Consider the following 19,650-nt stretch of genomic DNA (forward strand, 5'->3'; position numbering starts at 1 on the left):
GTATGCCACACAAAAAATTGGGGAATACTTTAAGAGAAAGGAGGAATTACTAAACTTGACAGAAAAGGAATATGTGGAAAATGAGAACTAGCAGTCAAGATCTGTGTATCAGAGTTAATTCTCATTTTGTTCTATCAGGAAGTAGAAGAGATTGATATGAAAATTATTTTATACTATATATTGAAGTTTTATTATACAAATGCAATCTTTAATTGTAAGTGTGGGTAGTTTTAATTAGTTTTTACTCTTCCATGAATCATTGACAACCAATCCAGAAATAGGTTGTTGTTGTTTGTTTGTTTTTTATAAATACCAGATTGCATTGTAATATAGAAATATATGGAATATTCAATTTAAATTATCATAACATAAATATTTCCTTGGTTTTATTATGTATTTCAAATTCAAAGCAAAAATGATATTTACAGAAAAGCTTGACCTACAAAAAGTGAAAGCCTGATCACATTTCTGTGATAGGGTAGAATCAACAAGTTGGAGACAGTGATGTATTATGTATGTGTTTATTTAACAGCACTAAGATTTTCAGCTATACAGTGTATTTAAGAAAGTATAAAGCTTGCATGTGTGTGTGTATTCATTTATAGACCAAACAATTTATGATTAATGGACCATATGCTGGATCAGTTTGATTTCTGAATTGTATTAATTAAAAAAAAAGTTTTCCTATATTGAAGGCATAAAGCATTGATTTTGTAGTATATAGTCAGCACAACTAACAATGTAGTATGTGTCAGGATGAACAACTAAAATCTTTCTGTAAGAAAAAAAAAAGCAGTTACAATTCATTTTGGATTTCATAAAGTGAACAAAATCATGATATTAACAAATATTTCATGTTGTAGGCATCTAAAGACAGCCACAGTACATTCTGGCTGGTTGTTAAAGTATTAAAATGTGAAAAATATTTTACTTATCATTGTGGCTATTTACATTCCATCCAAAACATATTTTGGGAAATGTAGGATTGCCACAATACCTTGTTACCATTTTGTAAAACATTCACAAATCAAAATGCATATCTTTAAAATAACCTCAGTATTTTAGCTTCCTTATTTAAAATACAGATTCAAAAAGTTATTCTGAAATCTGTGTGAAGCTGTTAATATAAACTTGACAATAAGTTAACAAAATGAATGTTTATTTGTCTATCTAAATTGTTGTTGCTGTGGCAGTTGGATTTACTAGTTTTTGCACATATTTGCATTTTTTATTGTTGAAACAAAGCTATAAGCTGCAGTAAATAAACCTTTGAGTTGGTCCAGATTTTGCACTTGCAACAGAGCAAAGTGTAACACTTATAATGTCTTCAAGATTAAGAAAAATTGAGTTTATGAAAGTTTATATCATTTCTGGCTTAAAACTGCTTCAGCTGAACTAACACTCATTATTAACATAACATTTTTCAGGGTAAGTCTTTTTTCTATCAAGTGGTGAAATGCAAACAATGATATTTTGTCAAAACTACTTTTCTGCATGGCCATTTTTTCTGCTTTTTTTCAGAGTTCTCTGTTTGAATCTTTATCTGGCTTGTATTTCCCTCTAACCTTCTTCCTTTTCCTTTTTTTGGGCAGATAGTATGTACAATTTGTTTACACTAGGATAATTTTTGTATCTAACTTTTTTTGCATAACTTTCTTTGTCTTTGGATGTTTTGATGCAGCATTCCACATTTCATTTCTTCAGTTCATATTTGTATTCATTATTATCTTCATACCTGCATGCATAGTCTTTTATGTATATAAAATACAGGGGTGAACTCCCACATACCAATTGTATAGTGTACAAAGCATTGCTTATTTCACATGTTACAGTAACCTAATGCTCATTTATTATTTGCTGGTGATTCTCACTTTACCCTGTACTTGAGTTTTGTAAAAAAAAAAATACTAGATTTCTTTATTTTAAATTTTACCTCTGATAATCATAGAGTAGGCAGTTAAAGGTCAGGAAGACTTTAAACCTGTCAATTTATAGTTGCTGCTGGGACTGTTGAAGAAGGATGATGAGGAAAAAAATAACAAATCTCTATTTTGGCCATTCACCAGTTTTCAACTTTATGATACTCTGAATAGCTGACAGGTAGTATATACACTGGAGATAGAGCATCTATGTCAAGTAGCTTTTAATATCTAGCTTCTAATGTGCCATACCTTCATAGAGTGCTAGTGACACCCATCTGATACATCCTCTCTTTCACAGTGTGCTAATAGTTCACTTTTACATTTAGTTATATATTACCTGTAACCAATGGAAACACAAGGTTTTTATCTATCCAATGATGTGTTATATGATGTTACAGTTTGAACATTTAAATGTCAGCTTTACTCAGAGTACAATCAGCATTCTGGTGAGAAAGTTAACAAATAACTTGGATGAAGTTATAATGACTGTTGTTGCAGACTCAGATGCCAAAAAGCCAGAACTTTTTTGAGGTAAATAATTTGTGTACTTCTTGAATGTTGTTATTCTATATTGTTTGGAGCATTATTTAATTAAATAAAAATTATTAATTGCAATACTGTGAATAGTTTAAACAATTAGGGTTAATCTCTTTAACAACTGAAAGCAATGAAAAAAAAAGATTTGATAACTATTTTACTTCTTGTCTTTTGTGTTTGTTCTTTATCTATAATTATAAAAGTAACTAAAATGTAAAAATAAAGATATTTTTATGTTAGTTTACGTTAAGTAAAATAACAATAATAAAAATGTTTCACGAGGCATGCACACAAGCTGTTTGTACTAGTTGCAGTAGCTTGTTGATAATGTAATTCGATAGTGTAACATGAGATGCATGTTTCCCGAGTGATTTACAACTTACAATTATGCAGATAGTCGTTACTCATGGTCCATAGAGTAATAAAACACTAAAAATTTAATTCTAGGTAGATGTATACTGTTACAAACTTATAGCTACTTAGGATAAACAAATGTTTCATATTACAGGGTGAAGTCGTTCTAGAAAGAAAAAAAGAGTAATTAAGATTTATTTCAATTTTTGTGGTTATGAGATTTGTCAAATTGACAAATCGCATATTGAGTTACGTTAGGAAAAATACAATATAGACTATTAAGTTTTACTGAAATAAAACTGTTTAAAATGTATTTAGGAGGTATTAGGGATTACATAAAAGAAGTTTGAAATAAGGAAAAGTATTTTTAATTTTAACATGAAAGTTACATTGCACATGGACTGTTCAAAACATGGACAGATCTTTATACTATTTTATTAAAAATACTTCCCTAAAAATATGATTTTTTATATGTGAAAGACTTATTAAGTGAAATATTGACAAATGTTGTGAAGATGCACACACAATATTGAACGTTAGAAGCATTAAATCTAAAACAGCTTTAAACGAATACAAAAAAGGTTATGTTGTAGGTCACATAGACTGAGCCCATGTTGAGAGAGTTAACAAATTGATTGAAATTTACTGTGACATATCTTAATATTAAACATTGTATGTCCAAATCCTAACTACAGTGCTCATTTCTGAGAGACAGTAATAGTTACTTACATGGAGCTTGAGCAGGGGATATTGAATACATCCATCATTACTTTAAACACAGTTGGGTCCAGTAGTAGCAGCAGCATTCTAACTAACAGCAGGGTGGTCAGCTACTTACTTTGAGGCAAGAGACTATCTTTTGGTCCACAAATATATTCTTATTCTGGTTCGTTTGGTATCCCTATAACATTCAAAGTAGTGTACACATCTAACTTACAAGTAGACTTGTCACTCGATTAAATAAATTTTGCAGGTTTGCATAATTCTTGGAAGTAAGAACAAAAATACTTTAAAAATTGGTCATAGTGAAAGATGGAGAATGAGCAGCATATTTGCATGTATCTCTTATTTTCTTGACATCAAAGTTCTGCCCAGAGTATCTAATTTTCTTACTAGTTCCTTTTACGGAAGTTGATCCCAGTCTCTAACAAAGTTAATGTAAACACCCTAGAGCCATGTAGCTTTTTCTTTGGTGTAATGATGCCAGTTTGCAGATATAAATCTCAGGTCTAGTTTCTAATGAATTTCATATAATCATTTTGGCTACCTTTTCTCTCCTACAACAGCATTGGTTGAGGATAATGAAAACACCTATTTCTCTACACTGATTAAAATGCATCTTTGCTTTATACTTAATTTACTTTTCCTTTTGTAGTGAAGCATCTCCAATACATTAGTTACTTCTACATAATATTTTGTTATATTGCATGAACATGTGCTAAGCGTGACCATTTTTATGACATTTTTCATTCCTTGAATTGAAAATAATGAAAAATCCCACAATGCTTCTCTTCCCTCCTTTAAAGATATTTACTGTTAAAAATTTCATCATCAACTTCCATGCTGTCTAAATAGCCTGTCTAAATATCATTGCTACACTATATCCAAAATATAATATAGTAATATAGACCAAATAATGGTCACCATGATTAATTACTGTAATAGTAATCCTAATTTTACTCATTACCCCTATATCATCTCTGTATAATGTGTTTTATATATTTTCATGATAATTATGAGTATATGCATTATTCCTTACTCAATCATTACAATAACTCAAAATTCAAAAGAAAAATATTTATCTTGTGTCACTAAAACAGTTACATTGACTTCTTACTCTTAAAATTCCAAAATAATTCCTTTATAACTTTGATTTTCAAGACTGGAAAGGCCAACTTCAGGTGACTAATGGTGGTTTTTGAACTTTCCTGTTAGTTTTCCTGGCGAGTTGTTATAATTAGTTATGCTACAGAAAGTCCTTTACAACTTGTATTATTGTAGTTTTTCTCTTACCACTGTAGACTAATGTAGAAATTGGATTTAATGCTATTTATGTTTTTCTAATTAAAAAATAAACTTTGCTTTGTTTTACCTTAATTTCCTTTTATGAATTTTACTAATTTAATTTAATTTTAACTTTTTACTGGATGTGTTAGTGCAGATAGCCTAGTTGCTTTGTGCCATGAAACACCAAACAAACCAACTAACTTTGATTTACCCTCATTTGTATAAATATTCCTCTAACATTAATAAATTCATACATTTCATAATTACAAATTAGTTGCAAGAATATATCAAAAAACACAATTCTATTATTACAAATCAACAAAAGCTATTCTTGATGACGAGAAACCCAGTTCAAATAAAAACATATCTCAGAATGGCTGGTATTGATATGGAGAGAACAACATTTCAACCTTCCTAGGTCATCTTCAGGTTAAGAAAGAGAGAATTTGAACGTGACTGTTGATGGACGCGTCTAAGGGATGAGAGTATAAACTGGTATGGGATTGCAGGTGGCGTTGCAGGTGGATGTTAGGTTATTAATTAGTATAGGTATAAACGTGTTCCTTTATATTGGTTTAATTTTGGTTTTAGTTGCTGTATAAGTAGGGCTTCTTTGATTTTGCATTTGTTTATATTTGTTTCCCTACTTAATATCTGGGTGTTTTCTATGGTCACATTTGAACTCTCTTTCTTAACCTGAAGATGACCTAGGAAGGTTGAAACGTTCTCTTCTTATCAATAAAAGTGTTAATATCCATACCAGCTCTTCTGAGATACAACAATAACTATAAAAGTGGCATATAATATTTCTGTGAATGTTGAATATAAACCCATATAATGACTTCATTTGTAAGATATTTCTAATAAAAATTCAATTTTTTATAACCTTGTACTGGTTATATTCAGTAGGTACTAACACTACTTAAAAATAATAGTATATACAAATTGCAGCAAATTGTAGTCTTTGAGATAACAATGAAACCTTTTTTTTATTCTTTTGCTGTTGACATTTTAACACTGTCTCCTCATCTTGACCACTACCGGAAGTTCACGATCTAAACTTTGTGATGGACAGAACCAATGAAACATGCTACTATTAATTATCCAATTATAAATAGCACAGTCCTTCTAGGATGGTAGTCACAGATGACATTCACTGCTTTCATCACATGTGTAAGTAGAGCATCACAAGTCTTCTACATTAATATGTGGTAATTCCATGACTGGACACTAATTGGGTCATGTCTACTCCTTTTGAATATAATTTTATGTAATATTGCCTAATGTCTCAAGTGACTATCAGGTCTGAATGAATACTATTCTTTGTCCTACTTGAGCATATAGAGATGTGTCATGCACCAGTCAGTATGATAAACATCTTCACCTAGCATGTCATGGAGAAAAGGGAGAAGAAAACTAAGTATTGGTCTATCCCATATAATAATCCTTGGTTGCTCATTTTTTTACTGCATATACTATGGCTACTCAAAATCCTTCAATCCCTATTATCATTATTTTCTCTTTTCTTTTCCTTCAATGGCAATGTTAATGAGTCAATACTGATCAACTTTAATAGTACTTCATGACACAATTCCAATCCATGTTTCTTCATTGTAATTCCATGTTCATGATCTAGTTTGAATTGATCCAAATCTTTAAGTTGTTACTGATTCACGTCTTATATTTTGAGTTTATTTTTTTATAATTCTAATTAACCTCATTGATTTGTTGTACTAACCTGATTTTGTCATTCGTCTATGCTATTGGTCTACATCCTAATTAGATGGGTCACAGACATTTAGTTCAACTCTTTCAGTATCATCGGAATAGGTTAACATTTTGTTGCATGGCTCTATTCTCTTCTTCTTTTTGAATTTATGTTACCCATCTAATTTCAACAATATATTAAATCCTATTTGCCACATGTTATTTAACAGTATGCCTATTAGTAGTATTGTTGAGCTAAGTGTTATTAACACCTAATTAGATAACTTCCATTTATCTAACTTATTTCTATATGCTCTAGCTCTCAAACAACTTGTATGCTGCTGATATTTTAGGAAGCAAATGCTAAATCTCTTCTAACATGCTTGTCAACACTTTAATCTCTGATTCTATACCTGTGTTTTTAAGTAACAGACTCTTCTTTCATTATCAATTCCTGCATATCTGATGTTTAACTCTTGATATTTAACTGAGCTCCTGTATAATTCATTTTACTTCTGAAAGTGGAGTGTAAGGCAATTCCCATATATCTAGCTAATTCTACATGTGTGCTATTGGTCTATCCCATATAATATTTGGATATATTTTATCCAAAATATATTTATATATGTTTCCAAAATGTGGAAATGTCATTTCCACACAACTCATATTCAGAGTTGGAGGTAGATGGTATATGCCTTCCCTCTCGCCTGTTTCTCCAAAATTATGGATAGCTAGCACAGATGGCACTTAAATATATTTGCAACAAATTCAGTAAACAGATTTTTACTTTAAATATTAATTGTTGGTATCATTTAGTAAGTATGATACTTCTCTTCAAATTATCTTTTGTAACTAACTTCAAACAGATTGGCTCTTTTAAAGGATTCTGCAGAAAATAACCCTTTTTTTTCATTCCCTGCTCCTACTCTTGCACTAAAGAGTGAAGAAAGAGAAAGGTTATCAAGTTGAGACATGCAGTTTGGTTTGTGATTAATTCAAAAAGTATCAATGGATTATAATAATTTTCTATTAGCCAAAATACATTATGGACGTGCACACAATAGTCATAATGCATTGTAGCAAATTTTATATGTACACAAAAAATATGCATCCTGCATTGTGGTCATTTTACAAAATCTATAACATATTGTAGCTGTTTTGTTGTTTTTAAGGAAAATTTAGAAATGTATTAAAATGCCTCTGATTTCTGCAGAGTTGAGTCACAGTGCACTTCCTTGCATAATTAAGTGCAGTTTAAGCCAAATGCAACTTAAACTTAGTTTTACTATTGTAATATACTGAACCATGTGTATAAATTACTTGCAGAAAAATGTCATATCTATACTGAGCCTAATTTAGCTAAATAATTACAGTGGTGAAATATACTGTTTCAAGCATAGTTATAAAATTATCAATGGAGTAATAAGTGTTTGGACTGAAGATTTCATCAAAATAGACATCTCTATTTAGGTAATTGATTTATTTTGCCAACATTTTGGTAGTTCTGCAGTTCACAATATTTATGAATAATAACAACAAACTGAATCACTTAAATGACTTTCCACAAAATAAGCTAAAATTAATTTTCCTTGTGGTATTAAGCTTGCAATTCCAAATACTTATAGCAACTTACTACATATTCATAACACCTAAGCCACAGTTTAAAAAGGAGGGAGGGGAACTAAATGTAATAATGTTAAGAGTCAGAGTTAAATACAGTTTGTTGCTTTAAGTGTAACATTTGTACAAAAATAACAATGCAAATAATAAATATGGTATTGCTATGCAAATTACAATTTTTTACAGTTATCTCAGGAATGTTTGAATAAGTCATAAGTGTGACAGAGATGTACTGCAAAGGTCTCTACAACATTGATGAAATGTTTACTTAATGTTTTGGAGAGTGAAAAAAAACTGTAAAAATGTAAACTTGCAACCTCTGAAGGGTGTATACAGATGCAACTAACTTTAACATGGTTATTTTGTTAAAAACTAAATTTTACTGTATCAGCAGTATATGCTTTGTCAAAAAATATCAAGATTATGCCATTTATTGTTACATGGAATTTTTTTCCATTTTTACTTAGTTTACATTTAATAAGATTTCTAATAATCTAGTTATAGCCTACAGCTAATTTTGATAATTCATGTCATTTATTCCCATTTTTTATTGACTGAAGAAAGTTGCATATTAATTAACATTATAATCATTAGTTTGAAATATACGTTAATTTTCTTTTATTGCTACTCAGTAAAAAGTTGATTTTACATTTTATGAACTTTACTGAACTAATTTAGCCAACTTGGGAACTAATGAAAGTTAAATGTTCCACAAGATTCTTAATAGCTTGGGAAGTCTCTTAATGTTTTATGTTGTTAAATTAAGCTTATATACAGATTTTACATAAAACCTCAATAGCAGTTTCTCTAACACATGTTCTTTACAATGTTTTGAGATTTCTCATATTTATCATTAGAATGAAATTTTGGTTGGAAATCAATGCATTAGCTTACACATACCATACAAGTAGCTAAGTATATTCTATCTGTCTTTTCCATGAACACAATTATATTTAATTCTCAACTACAATTCTTTAAAGAATGAATGAGTCTGACTGTCAAAGATATCCAGTAATACTGAGTTAATTAATGTTATAAATGTACATGAGAACTGTTCCTCCATTGCATGTTTCTCTGAAATGCATAGAAGTTAAATGTTACTTTCATTTGCTTTCAATCTCATATATGTTGTTACTGACCTATTCACTCAGTCCTTATTTGCAGTATGAAAGTAGTAATATTAAATGGCTTTCAAATTCAAATCATTCATCCGATTGATAATCCATTTAAAATCTTTATCTCTGAGGTAGTCCATTGGAGTTCTTTTGCCAAATTTCATTGGAAATGGTTTTTACCAGTTCCTCACAACAAGTTTTGACATCAAATACACACAAACAATTCTCCTTTATAAATAAAATTAATAAGCATCTAAGGACCATTCAGTTACTAAGCAGAAATTAAACCGAGAATTAGAAATTATAGCATCATGCTGGAACACTTATTTGTATGTGAAACCAAGTTGTTCCATATCGTAGTAAGAGAAAGATATAATGATGCTGTTATTCTGGATTTTATCTGAAACCAAACTGTCTAATAAACTACAAAAACTAAATTACACATAGTTTAAAAACAAAATATTTATTTGAAAATGTTTAAGCTACTATTTTGAATGTGTAACTCTTTCTATAATTTACATAAATTGTAAGGTTATAATTTCTTTTTAATTGATGATTAAGAGACTCAAGTTTGGTTTCAATGAGAACTGATTTATTTTAAGTATTAGTTGTTTAATATTAATATTTCTCTGCATTTTTAAAATAAGTATTTTTGGTTTTCTTTAAAAGAGTCAAGACAAGTAATTTATTCAATACCATCCTTAATTGTATAAAAGAACATGTATATATACTATGTAAGCTTACATATAAGCTTAGTTTTCATCAACATTGCATTACATTAGAGTGTACGTTTAAAAAAATTCTGGAATACATTTTAAACTTAAGATTATTAAAGCTATAAAGCAAAATCCTAATGGTTAATAATTTACATACAGCAAGAGGGAGGTTATATTTTCATTAATAATTGGTATATTGTGCTGTATCTTTTTACCATTAAGTAGTACAAAATATAATTAAACAGATTATTACTATAGCTTCTTTAACACAAACACTGATGAAGATTTTATACTAATTATAAAATCTATGTTTGAGAGTAAGTGCAATGATGACCTTACAAAAATCCTACTAGCTTGTATCAAGATACACTGCAGTTTATATGTAAAAACCATGAAACTCAGGGTAGTCTTATGACAATAGAAAAAGTTAGCTATAACTTAATTTTAAATATTTAATTAAAAACAGGCTTCTTGTAACTTAAGCACAGCAACCAGTTTAAATACAAATGTACAAGGTCTGATATAAAAATATTACATTTAACATACAAAATTGAAATTTCAAAACTGATATTTTACAATAAAAATTTGACTGTTTCATCTGTTTATACTTTATAATGTTTCATTTTATTTTGCTAATGAAAATAGTACTTTGAAGAGTATTAAAACATGCCTTAACTCATGAAAATGATAAACAATAAATACCCACAAATATTTCTTGATAATAAAAATGTGTATTATATATAACGTCCTCTTTAGTTGTTTATTAAAAAAGATTATTTGTTAACATGAATTATAAAAATCATGATCAATGAATCAAATGTTCACAAGAATCTCATGATACTGAATTAATTTTCTGTGAAACAAGCTACCATGAAGATTCAGATTGTACATCCAATAAAGCATTTTCCACACACTCTACAGATAAGTTTATGTCACTTATTTCACTAATTTTATCTTCCTCTATTCCTTCTTCTTTGTTCACTTCATTCTGGGTTTCATAAGATATTGGGTTTAAAGTTTCTCTAGTTTTTGTTTTTTCCACATCATCCGACAAAAACATACATCTCTCTTGTACATGATCTACCTGTCCAAGAGCAAACATGCCATTAGATTTTTCTTTCACTTCAGTAATTTCGGTGAACCCTGTTTTCTGTTCAAATGATTGTTTGGAATCATCAAGGTCTTTATGTAAAGATTTGCTTAAGTCTTCTACTTTTTCTGAAGAGGCAGATTTAGGAATGGGTTTCTGTGGGGTGCTGTATGAATCCATCTTTGAGAAGGTATTTTCTTCAGTAACAACTGATACTGGTTCAGAAACTTGTGAACTGTGAATGGGATTGAAAGGTGTATACAAGCTACTTTCTAAAGATTTATTAGAATTCAATACTTCTAGATCCGGTACATTTCCATGCTTATTTAAAAGAACTATATCAGGTTCTGCTTTGTTAGCTCCTCCTTCTGTAAGTATTTCTTTGTGCGTAATAATTTTCTTATCTTCCTTGTCTGATAACATTGATTGGGACTTTAGAGGGTTTTTTGTAATTTTAGTTGGGGTGGATCTTTTATTTTCTAATGAAGTGTCCAAATTAGTTATTGGTTTTCTAAAATAACTTTCTACTTCACTTTCAGAATGTTTTAAAGTAGGTACTTGAGCTTTCCAAACAGCATTAAGACTTTCTAAAGATTTACTATGGTTAGATGGTTCCTTACTTGGTAGAACGTTTGAAAGGGTGGATATTTGTGTTTTCCATTCTTTATCAAGGTTAATAGGAGCTTTAGTACTTTCCAAAAGCTCTTCACTTTGCAGAACTTTAGAAGTGGTGGATGTTTGTGTTTTCCATTCTTTATCAAGGTTAATAGGAGCTTTAGTACTTTCCAAAATCTCTTCATTTTGTATAACTTTAGAAGGAATGGACCTTGTGGTTTTCCATGCACTGTTTATGTTAACTGGTGTCTTATTAAGCTCTGAATCTTTACATGAATTAGACATTTGATTCTCCCATACTGCATTCAAGTTAACTGATACTGATTTAAATTCAGGTGTTTCATTATCTTCTGCAGCATTAGATGTTAATGGTACCTGGGTTTTCCATTCTATATTTTCCTTAACTGCTGTTTCTACAAAATTATGTCTCACTTCATTTTCCATTATATTTTTTAAATCTTTGGAAGTTGTTTGGCTTATCATTTTCTCTTCATCTATGTGCTGATTCTTATCTTTAGAAATAGAAGAATCATATTCTAAATGTGATTTGAAATATTGAAAACAATCTTTTGGCTCAGTTGGTGGTTTGTGTTCAGAAGTATCATTCATAACTGTATCAAATTTCTGTTGTGTATTTAATAAATCTAAACTGTTATTGCTTAAATGTTTGTCTTTGGACGTTTTTACTGGTGTACTTACTGTAGGACTGACATCATCATCCTTAGGAATATATTTTGAAACCGGATTAAAGAAGTTTTTGGTCTTGTTAAGAATACTGCTGCTTAACTTGTTTGCTGATGTTTCATATTGCATATCATGATCTCCTTTTTCCTCTAGAATGACTTCTTTGGTTGCATTTGTTAAAAATGTCCTGTCTGGTGGAATTCTGTATGAAGATGAATTTTTTAATAAATACGAGTACGAACCTAAAGAGCGGTTTTGTAAATAGTGATTATACCTGCTATCTAATACTTCTGATTCTTGTTGTAGCCTTTTAATCCTGTGTTTGGCCTCAGATAAAAACTTAACAGTTTCATTCTTGATATAACTTTGGTTCATAAACGGATATGTTGGTGGAACTAACTGAAGCTCAGGTGGAAGATGGGTGTTTGATAATGAGGTATCAAAAAATGAACCAAGTGGGTGAAAGGCAGTGCTTGCATGTTGTAATGAAGATGTTTTATTGTATATAGGTATTTCAGTGTCCTTTGCAGGTCTTGAAGATGTGGGTAGTTGAGTCAGAGTTCCACTACATTCAACTGTAGCAAAAGATTTGGCCTCAGCATAAACTTGAGCTTCTCGAACCTGTTCCCTCAAATCTCTGATTACCAGGTTCATATCTTGAATCTGCTTCAACAATTGTTCATTCCTGAAGCACAATAAGAATTTAAGGTTAATTATATAAAAGATACAAACACCTGTAATATGTAAAGATCAATTACTTAAATGTACAGTTTTGTTCTAAAAATAATATATTCATGCAGTATTAGACTATAAACAATGTACCTGTAAAGTAACAATTATTCAACTTACCAACACCAGGAACTTTATTAAATCATAAAAACTATCTGAAGACAAAAGATACAAAAAAAATATTTAGAACACTAGGAGATATACCAGAAGAACAGTTTGTTTATAACTTCGTGTTTACATTGAAACAAAGAAGCTAATTTTTTAAGAAAGTTCTCAAAGAAAAGCAATTTTTAAATTTGAACTGTAAATTTCCATAGTTAAAAGAAAATGAAAGAAGTTCAGTTTTACCTTCCTGTTTTCTAGAATTATTTGAGTAATGTTTTTTTCACATATTAACTTGAGATGAGTATCGTGTATTTTTAAATTGTATTATTCTTTATATTTAACATCTATTACACAACAACATAATGTTTAAAAATGTAACAAATAATTTGGTTGTATTAGACATCCCTGATGCTCTGAGTAAACCTTCAAACCTTCCTACTTGTTAAGTCAGTTCATTCATTTTCATTTAACAGATGAGTGATAAAAATTTCACACAATGTTCACTCATGTTTAAAGGTTTACAGTGTATCTCTTGAAAAGAGAGTATTCACTTCTAATTTTATCTCACATGTACTTGTAAAAGTAAACATTTATAATCCAGAAGTGAAGCGAAACCAACCGGACAGTGATGCTTTGTGCCAGTCGGTGGGTGTCCTCTAATTCCCTCTCTAAACGATGCCTCCTCTCCTGCCACATTGCTTCATCTAGTTTATGACTGTCTTTAATACGTTCCATTTCTTTTTGTAGTTTACTCACCTTTTACAGAATAAAGATTTATCCATTACTTTAAACATACAATATTGAATATTTTTTATACAAAATGCTAAGATCTATTCCTTAGTTATATAGTTTTGATTAGGCCCTTCCACTACTTCTAGTAAGTATTACTACAATGTAAACATTAAATACCAAAAATTCACAGAGAAATACATCGATGAGGTAAAATATGCTATCTAGATTACAAGTATAATGTGTTTACTTGTTTTACCATATTTCTACCCTCACTCTGTTGGAATGGACAAGGAATGTGAAAGACTTAACTTGAAATATTCATTTTCAACAAAAATTGTTTTCAAGAAAACCTCACCTCTGTTGAAGGTTTGTTAAGTTTGTCTTTTAATTCACGAATAGTTTCAGCAGCTTGTGCTTTTTCACCTTCTAACTCCTTTTGAAGATCTTCAACATAAGTTCTAGTAGAAGCAAGTTCCTTAGTGGTTGATTGCAGGTCAGTTTTGAGAACACCATAGTCAGACAAAATTTCCAACTTGTTTAGTAAAGCTTCATTCTAGAAAAATACAAAAATAAAGTTAAATATTCTTGTCATTATATTACAAGCTAACTGCATTTAATTATTACATTAAATATCAAGATGTGTTAATACAAACCATAAAAACTACTTAAGGATAGTTTTTAATTATTTTAAAGTGAACATTTAATAGTTTATGATCTGAAACAAAACATGTTGTTCAGCATTAGATGCATAATGACACTTCTACTGGTGTAGCTTTCAAAAATTTGCTGGAACCTAGTTAAAAAAACCAATTATACAAAAGATTAATATAATGACTCCACCTTGAGTTGCCACTTAATATTCAGACATGTTAACTTCACTAATTTTTTAAAGATTGTTTTTCTTACCGAATTTCACCCGTACAACATTGTTATCCATGTTATAAACAATTTAGGAGCTCAAAAGCATTGTTTATGAATTGTAACTATTTGGAAACTTTCAACAGAGTGAACAGTTTGGTTTCTACCACCAGATAAAAATGTTATCCTCATTAAAACTAACTCAGAGATATTGTTTTTTTCATATTGCTCTTGAAATATGTTGCACAACCTGAATAATTACATAACGTATGATATAAATGAAACACCAAAGCACTAATTGGCCAATCAAATCTGGACAACAAACCCAGTAATTTTGCACGTGAAGTGCCAAAAGAAATAGTTTAAGCATTTCTTAACATTAAACTAAACAGGAGTTAAATGCCTTAGTGATAACATTAGAACTTTTGTGATGATGAATGCAAAATCAAAGAAGCCCTACTGGTACAAAAAGTTCAAACCAATATAAAGGAACACCTCTATACCTATACTAATTAATAACCTAACATCTAACTGTAACACTCCATACAATCTCTACACTCTCATTCCTAAGACACGTCCCCAGCAATGGCCAGTTACAAAATCTTTAACCTGAAGATGGCCTAAAATGATCAAATCATCATTCTCTGCTTTAAGTAAAGTTTTAATACCCATACCAGCCTTCTTGAAAAATACATATTAGAACTTTATAAAGTACAGTTAATAAATAATGCATCTCAGTTCTGAAAAGCATAAACATCTCAATATACAAAATGGTACACGTATCAGTGATGTCGAGAAAACCCACTTGTAAAGAAATATATATGCAAAAACTGCTCGTTTGGGTTGAGAAAATATTTTACATAGAAGAGTGAACAACGTTTCGACCTTCTTCGGTCATCGTCAGGTTCACAAAGAAAGAGGTAACTGACCGGAAGCTGACCACATGTTTGAAAGGGGTTGTGTAACTGAGTGTCGGAATGTAGAGGGTGGTGTTAGATGTTTGAATATATATTTTATTTATTTTATTATATTAATATAGGTATTTCAAACATGTGGTCAGCTTCCGGTCAGTTACCTCTTTCTTTGTGAACCTGACGATGACCGAAGAAGGTCGAAACTTGTTCACTCTTCTATGTAAAATATTTTCTCAACCCAAACGAGCCGTTTTTGCATATATATTGGTACACGTATAAAGTCAGACCTGTAATAACATCATAAAATGAACAGGATACAAAAGCTTATTTTTGTAATACATAGGTCACAATATGATAGTATATTGTGAAAGATTATCACATTCAAGTAATTTACCTTCTTTCTTTTACATGCAAAACATTTTTACTTTAAAAATGTTTAGGTACATTTTCTAGAGAAATTTCAAAGGCAGTTATTGTGAAAGTTAACTAATATTGATGGTTTGCATAATTGTTTATAACTTCAAGTGAATCTGAATATTAAAGGCATTAAATAACCTAATAAAAGCACTCTAATGGAAACAAAAAACATGACATACTGTATATCTATCCAATTCTTCATAAACTATACTTGTAAGCCTTAAAGATTTATATTTATGTCATAATAAAACCAATTTAGCTTTATACCTAATGTACAAATAATTTTTAATTACAGTAAATACTTCTAGATTTCTTGCTTGTTTGTAGTTGAGTGCAAAGTTACACAATGGGCTATTTTTGCTGTGCCCAATACAAATATTGAAACCTAGTTATTGATATTAGAAATCAGCAGACTTAACTATTGTGCCACTGGGAAGCTCTACATTTCTATTCACTATAAAGTGTTTCAATAGTTTTATACAAGCAAGAAACTAACAGATAATTTGTGTTTATGATGACTAATTTCCTCTTAATAACAGACTTGTGTAAAACAAATTTCTTATCTAAACCTCTACAGATGATTATAATATCATTTTTATACTTTATAGTAATAGAAGATAATATCGAATATAAATTGAAGTAAAAAAAGTAATACTCTTCTCTCAACTTTTTCATGTTTCACATAAATATAACTCATTCTTTTGGTATATACATAATAATTTGTCAGGTTTATCCAAGTATTTTCCTCTATTCATAATAAACAAACATTAATCAAAATGTATTTTAATACATATGTAAAAAATGTTAGGATTCAAAATTTTACCTAACAAAATTTATTCAACTTTGTTTTTGATAAATATTTATTAGACAATCTGCAGCAGCCTGTTCTAATTTTTGTATCCACAAAGTATTTATTTTAGCCAACTTTGTCTATTTCAAATCACAACATCCATCTAAATCTTACTTTTTAAATATTCAGGCTTATAAAAGCTACTGACAAAGAATCTGGAAACTGTCTTTTGGCTCACTAGCATTCTACTGGTTCCACAAATACAAATGAGGCTAAATGTTGCTACCATTGCAGAATCTGCAACATTTACGTACAGTGGGTTTTATTCAATGCTTGCATAACATGTGCTGAATGTTGCTACTATTGCAGAATCTGCAACATTTACATACAGTGGGTTTTATTTTGTATTCAATGCTTGCATGACATGTGCTAAATGGTACTAATATCCAGATTTACAGAGAATATTTGCAACACAGCCACTGGCTGTAAGTAAATCCCCAAATCCTTTGTACGTGGATTTGACTAGGTACTTTACAAACTATCCACCAGCTCCTCAAAAGGTGAAAATCACAATCAAGTTACTCACTCAAATTTTGTCAGATATTTAATGCTAACTGTAAATAGGCAAGGTCACTATGGACAAAGTTGTGGGATTTATTTTTGTCATATTAGCCCAACATTAAATTTTGGCAAAGTGCAGAAAGCAATGACAATGGAAACCTAATATGTAACTACATTTCCATATATATATATATAAAACTTTAAAATTACCTGTTTAACAAGTGCAGTCTTTTCACTATCCAAACTTTTGATGATTAACTGTAATTCTCTTATCTTTCTGTCTTTTGTTTCTTGTTCATTCTTAATTTCTTCAAGATGCAGTTTCTCTTCTTCCAAGCTTCAGAAATGATAACAAACAATGAAGAACAAGTCCTCAAAGTGAACAAGTAATAAAACACAACACAATCATACAATTCTCCCAGTAAAGTAACTATTAATAAAGCATAGTAACACAATCATACAGTACAACACAACTTGTCCAGGTAAACTGTAGCTAGTAATAAAGTATGATAATACAGTATACAATACAACACAAATCATCCAAGTAAATTGGTGATAGAATAAAAAAAAAGCATGGTAACACAATTATACAATATAGTACAAGTCCTCTGAGTAAACTGTAGCTAGTAATGAAGTATGATAATCACACAACACAATACAGTCCTCTATATAAACTAAATATGGTAATAAAACAAATGTTTATTCTACTAGATGACTTACTATAATATATATCTAGTTTCTACACATTTTATTTCCAACAACGTGAAAATATTAATATAGGCAAATTCTATAAATGACATGCAAATGTTTATATACATTACGAAAATCAATTTAGAACACACTTTTGAGGGAAAATATCATTTGCAATTAACCTTCATATTAATTAAATATATTAGTTTTACAGCTGTCGTACACAAACATTTTATTGCTCAAGATCCCAAATTTCTAAACCAGACTACTTAATGAAAAAATAACACTAGTTTTCTGTAGAACATAATTTACACATTTATCTTTCTAGACAGAGAGTTTTATTTGAACTGAAAACAATAAGTTACCAGGGAGACCAGTACTGAATGTACACTCTACATAAATACACATATACTTACTTTTGGTTTCTTATACACAACCTTTTTTCCAGTTGGTTTAGCTCTTCAAACTTTTGTTTCATTTTGGACCTTTCCTTTTCTTGAAATTCCTTTAATTTAGTCTCAATAAACTTATCTAAATGAACTTCTTTTCTGAAAAGCTTTTCTTCACGAAGCTAAAATCCATATGATAAAAATATTTACATTTCATTATAATTGATCAAAACTTAATAACTTGTAATAGCTATAATACACAACTGTGAAAATTTCAAAATGTTATACATTATTTCTTCAAATAGATATCATACAGTAACTATTTTTGTGATGGCTTTAGAGTATACAAATTACGAACTCAAGACTAACAAACTGCCAAAACTGTAAACCGTGAAGGCAAAGTAAAACAATATCACACATTATTGAACACCTTTGAGGGTATCTACATTTGTGAAGTGTAAATTAACATTTTTTTTTTATAAATGGATAATTTTGATGAGAAAAAAATACTAAAAACTAAACAAAGGAAGAGATATTTTATTTCACAAAGTTATACAACAGTGATGTCAAAAGGCAATTCAATATTAAAATTCAGAATTACTTAAAAAGTCCCCCTTCCTCAGCCTTGCTCCAAATCTTATAATGCCATCCTCTGTTACTATCTATCTTGTAAAGCCCATCCTATTTTGCTATCTATCTTACAATGCACATCCTTTGTTGCTATCTTATAATGCCCATCCTCTGTTAGTATCTAATCTTATAATGCCCATCCTCTGTTGCTATCTAATCTTATAATGCCCATCCTCTGTTGCTGTCTAATCTTATAATGCCCATCCTCTGTTGCTATCTAATCTTATAATGCCCATCCTCTGTTGCTGTCTAATCTTATAATGCCCATCCTCTGTTGCTATCTAATCTTATAATGCCCATCCTCTGTTGCTATCTAATCTTATAATGCCCATCCTCTGTTGCTATCTAATCTTATAATGCCCATCCTCTGTTGCTATCTAATCTTATAATGCCCATCCTTTGTTGCTATCTGTCTTACAATGCCCATCCTTTGTTGCTATCTGTCTTATAATGCCCATCCTCTGTTGC

At 30.0% G+C, this 19,650-nt stretch overlaps 2 protein-coding genes across 5 annotated transcripts in view; one reads left to right on the forward strand and one right to left on the reverse strand.

The window, feature by feature from the left end:
• The window catches only part of eas (ethanolamine kinase 1), a 44,149-nt gene extending 33,430 nt beyond the window's left edge, over nucleotides 1-10,719 (forward strand). The window contains exon 9 of the mRNA XM_076455867.1: nucleotides 1-10,719. Within this exon, the coding sequence (XP_076311982.1) occupies nucleotides 1-91 (91 nt within the window). The 3' untranslated portion in view covers nucleotides 92-10,719.
• Nucleotides 7,993-19,650, reverse strand: part of LOC143225815 (uncharacterized) — a 20,790-nt gene continuing 9,132 nt past the window's right edge. For all 4 annotated transcript variants that reach the window (XM_076455866.1, XM_076455863.1, XM_076455864.1 and 1 more), the window contains 5 exons: nucleotides 18,580-18,734; nucleotides 17,684-17,810; nucleotides 14,284-14,486; nucleotides 13,821-13,952; nucleotides 7,993-13,052 (listed from right to left, as the gene is read on the reverse strand). In XM_076455866.1, coding sequence (XP_076311981.1) covers nucleotides 10,844-13,052; nucleotides 13,821-13,952; nucleotides 14,284-14,486; nucleotides 17,684-17,810; nucleotides 18,580-18,734 — 2,826 coding nt within the window. In that variant the 3' untranslated portion in view covers nucleotides 7,993-10,843. The remainder of the gene's footprint in view (nucleotides 13,053-13,820; nucleotides 13,953-14,283; nucleotides 14,487-17,683; nucleotides 17,811-18,579; nucleotides 18,735-19,650) is intronic.

This window comes from Tachypleus tridentatus, chromosome 9 (genome assembly GCF_004210375.1).
Source record: "Tachypleus tridentatus isolate NWPU-2018 chromosome 9, ASM421037v1, whole genome shotgun sequence".
NCBI classification, from domain to species: Eukaryota; Metazoa; Arthropoda; class Merostomata; order Xiphosura; family Limulidae; genus Tachypleus; species Tachypleus tridentatus.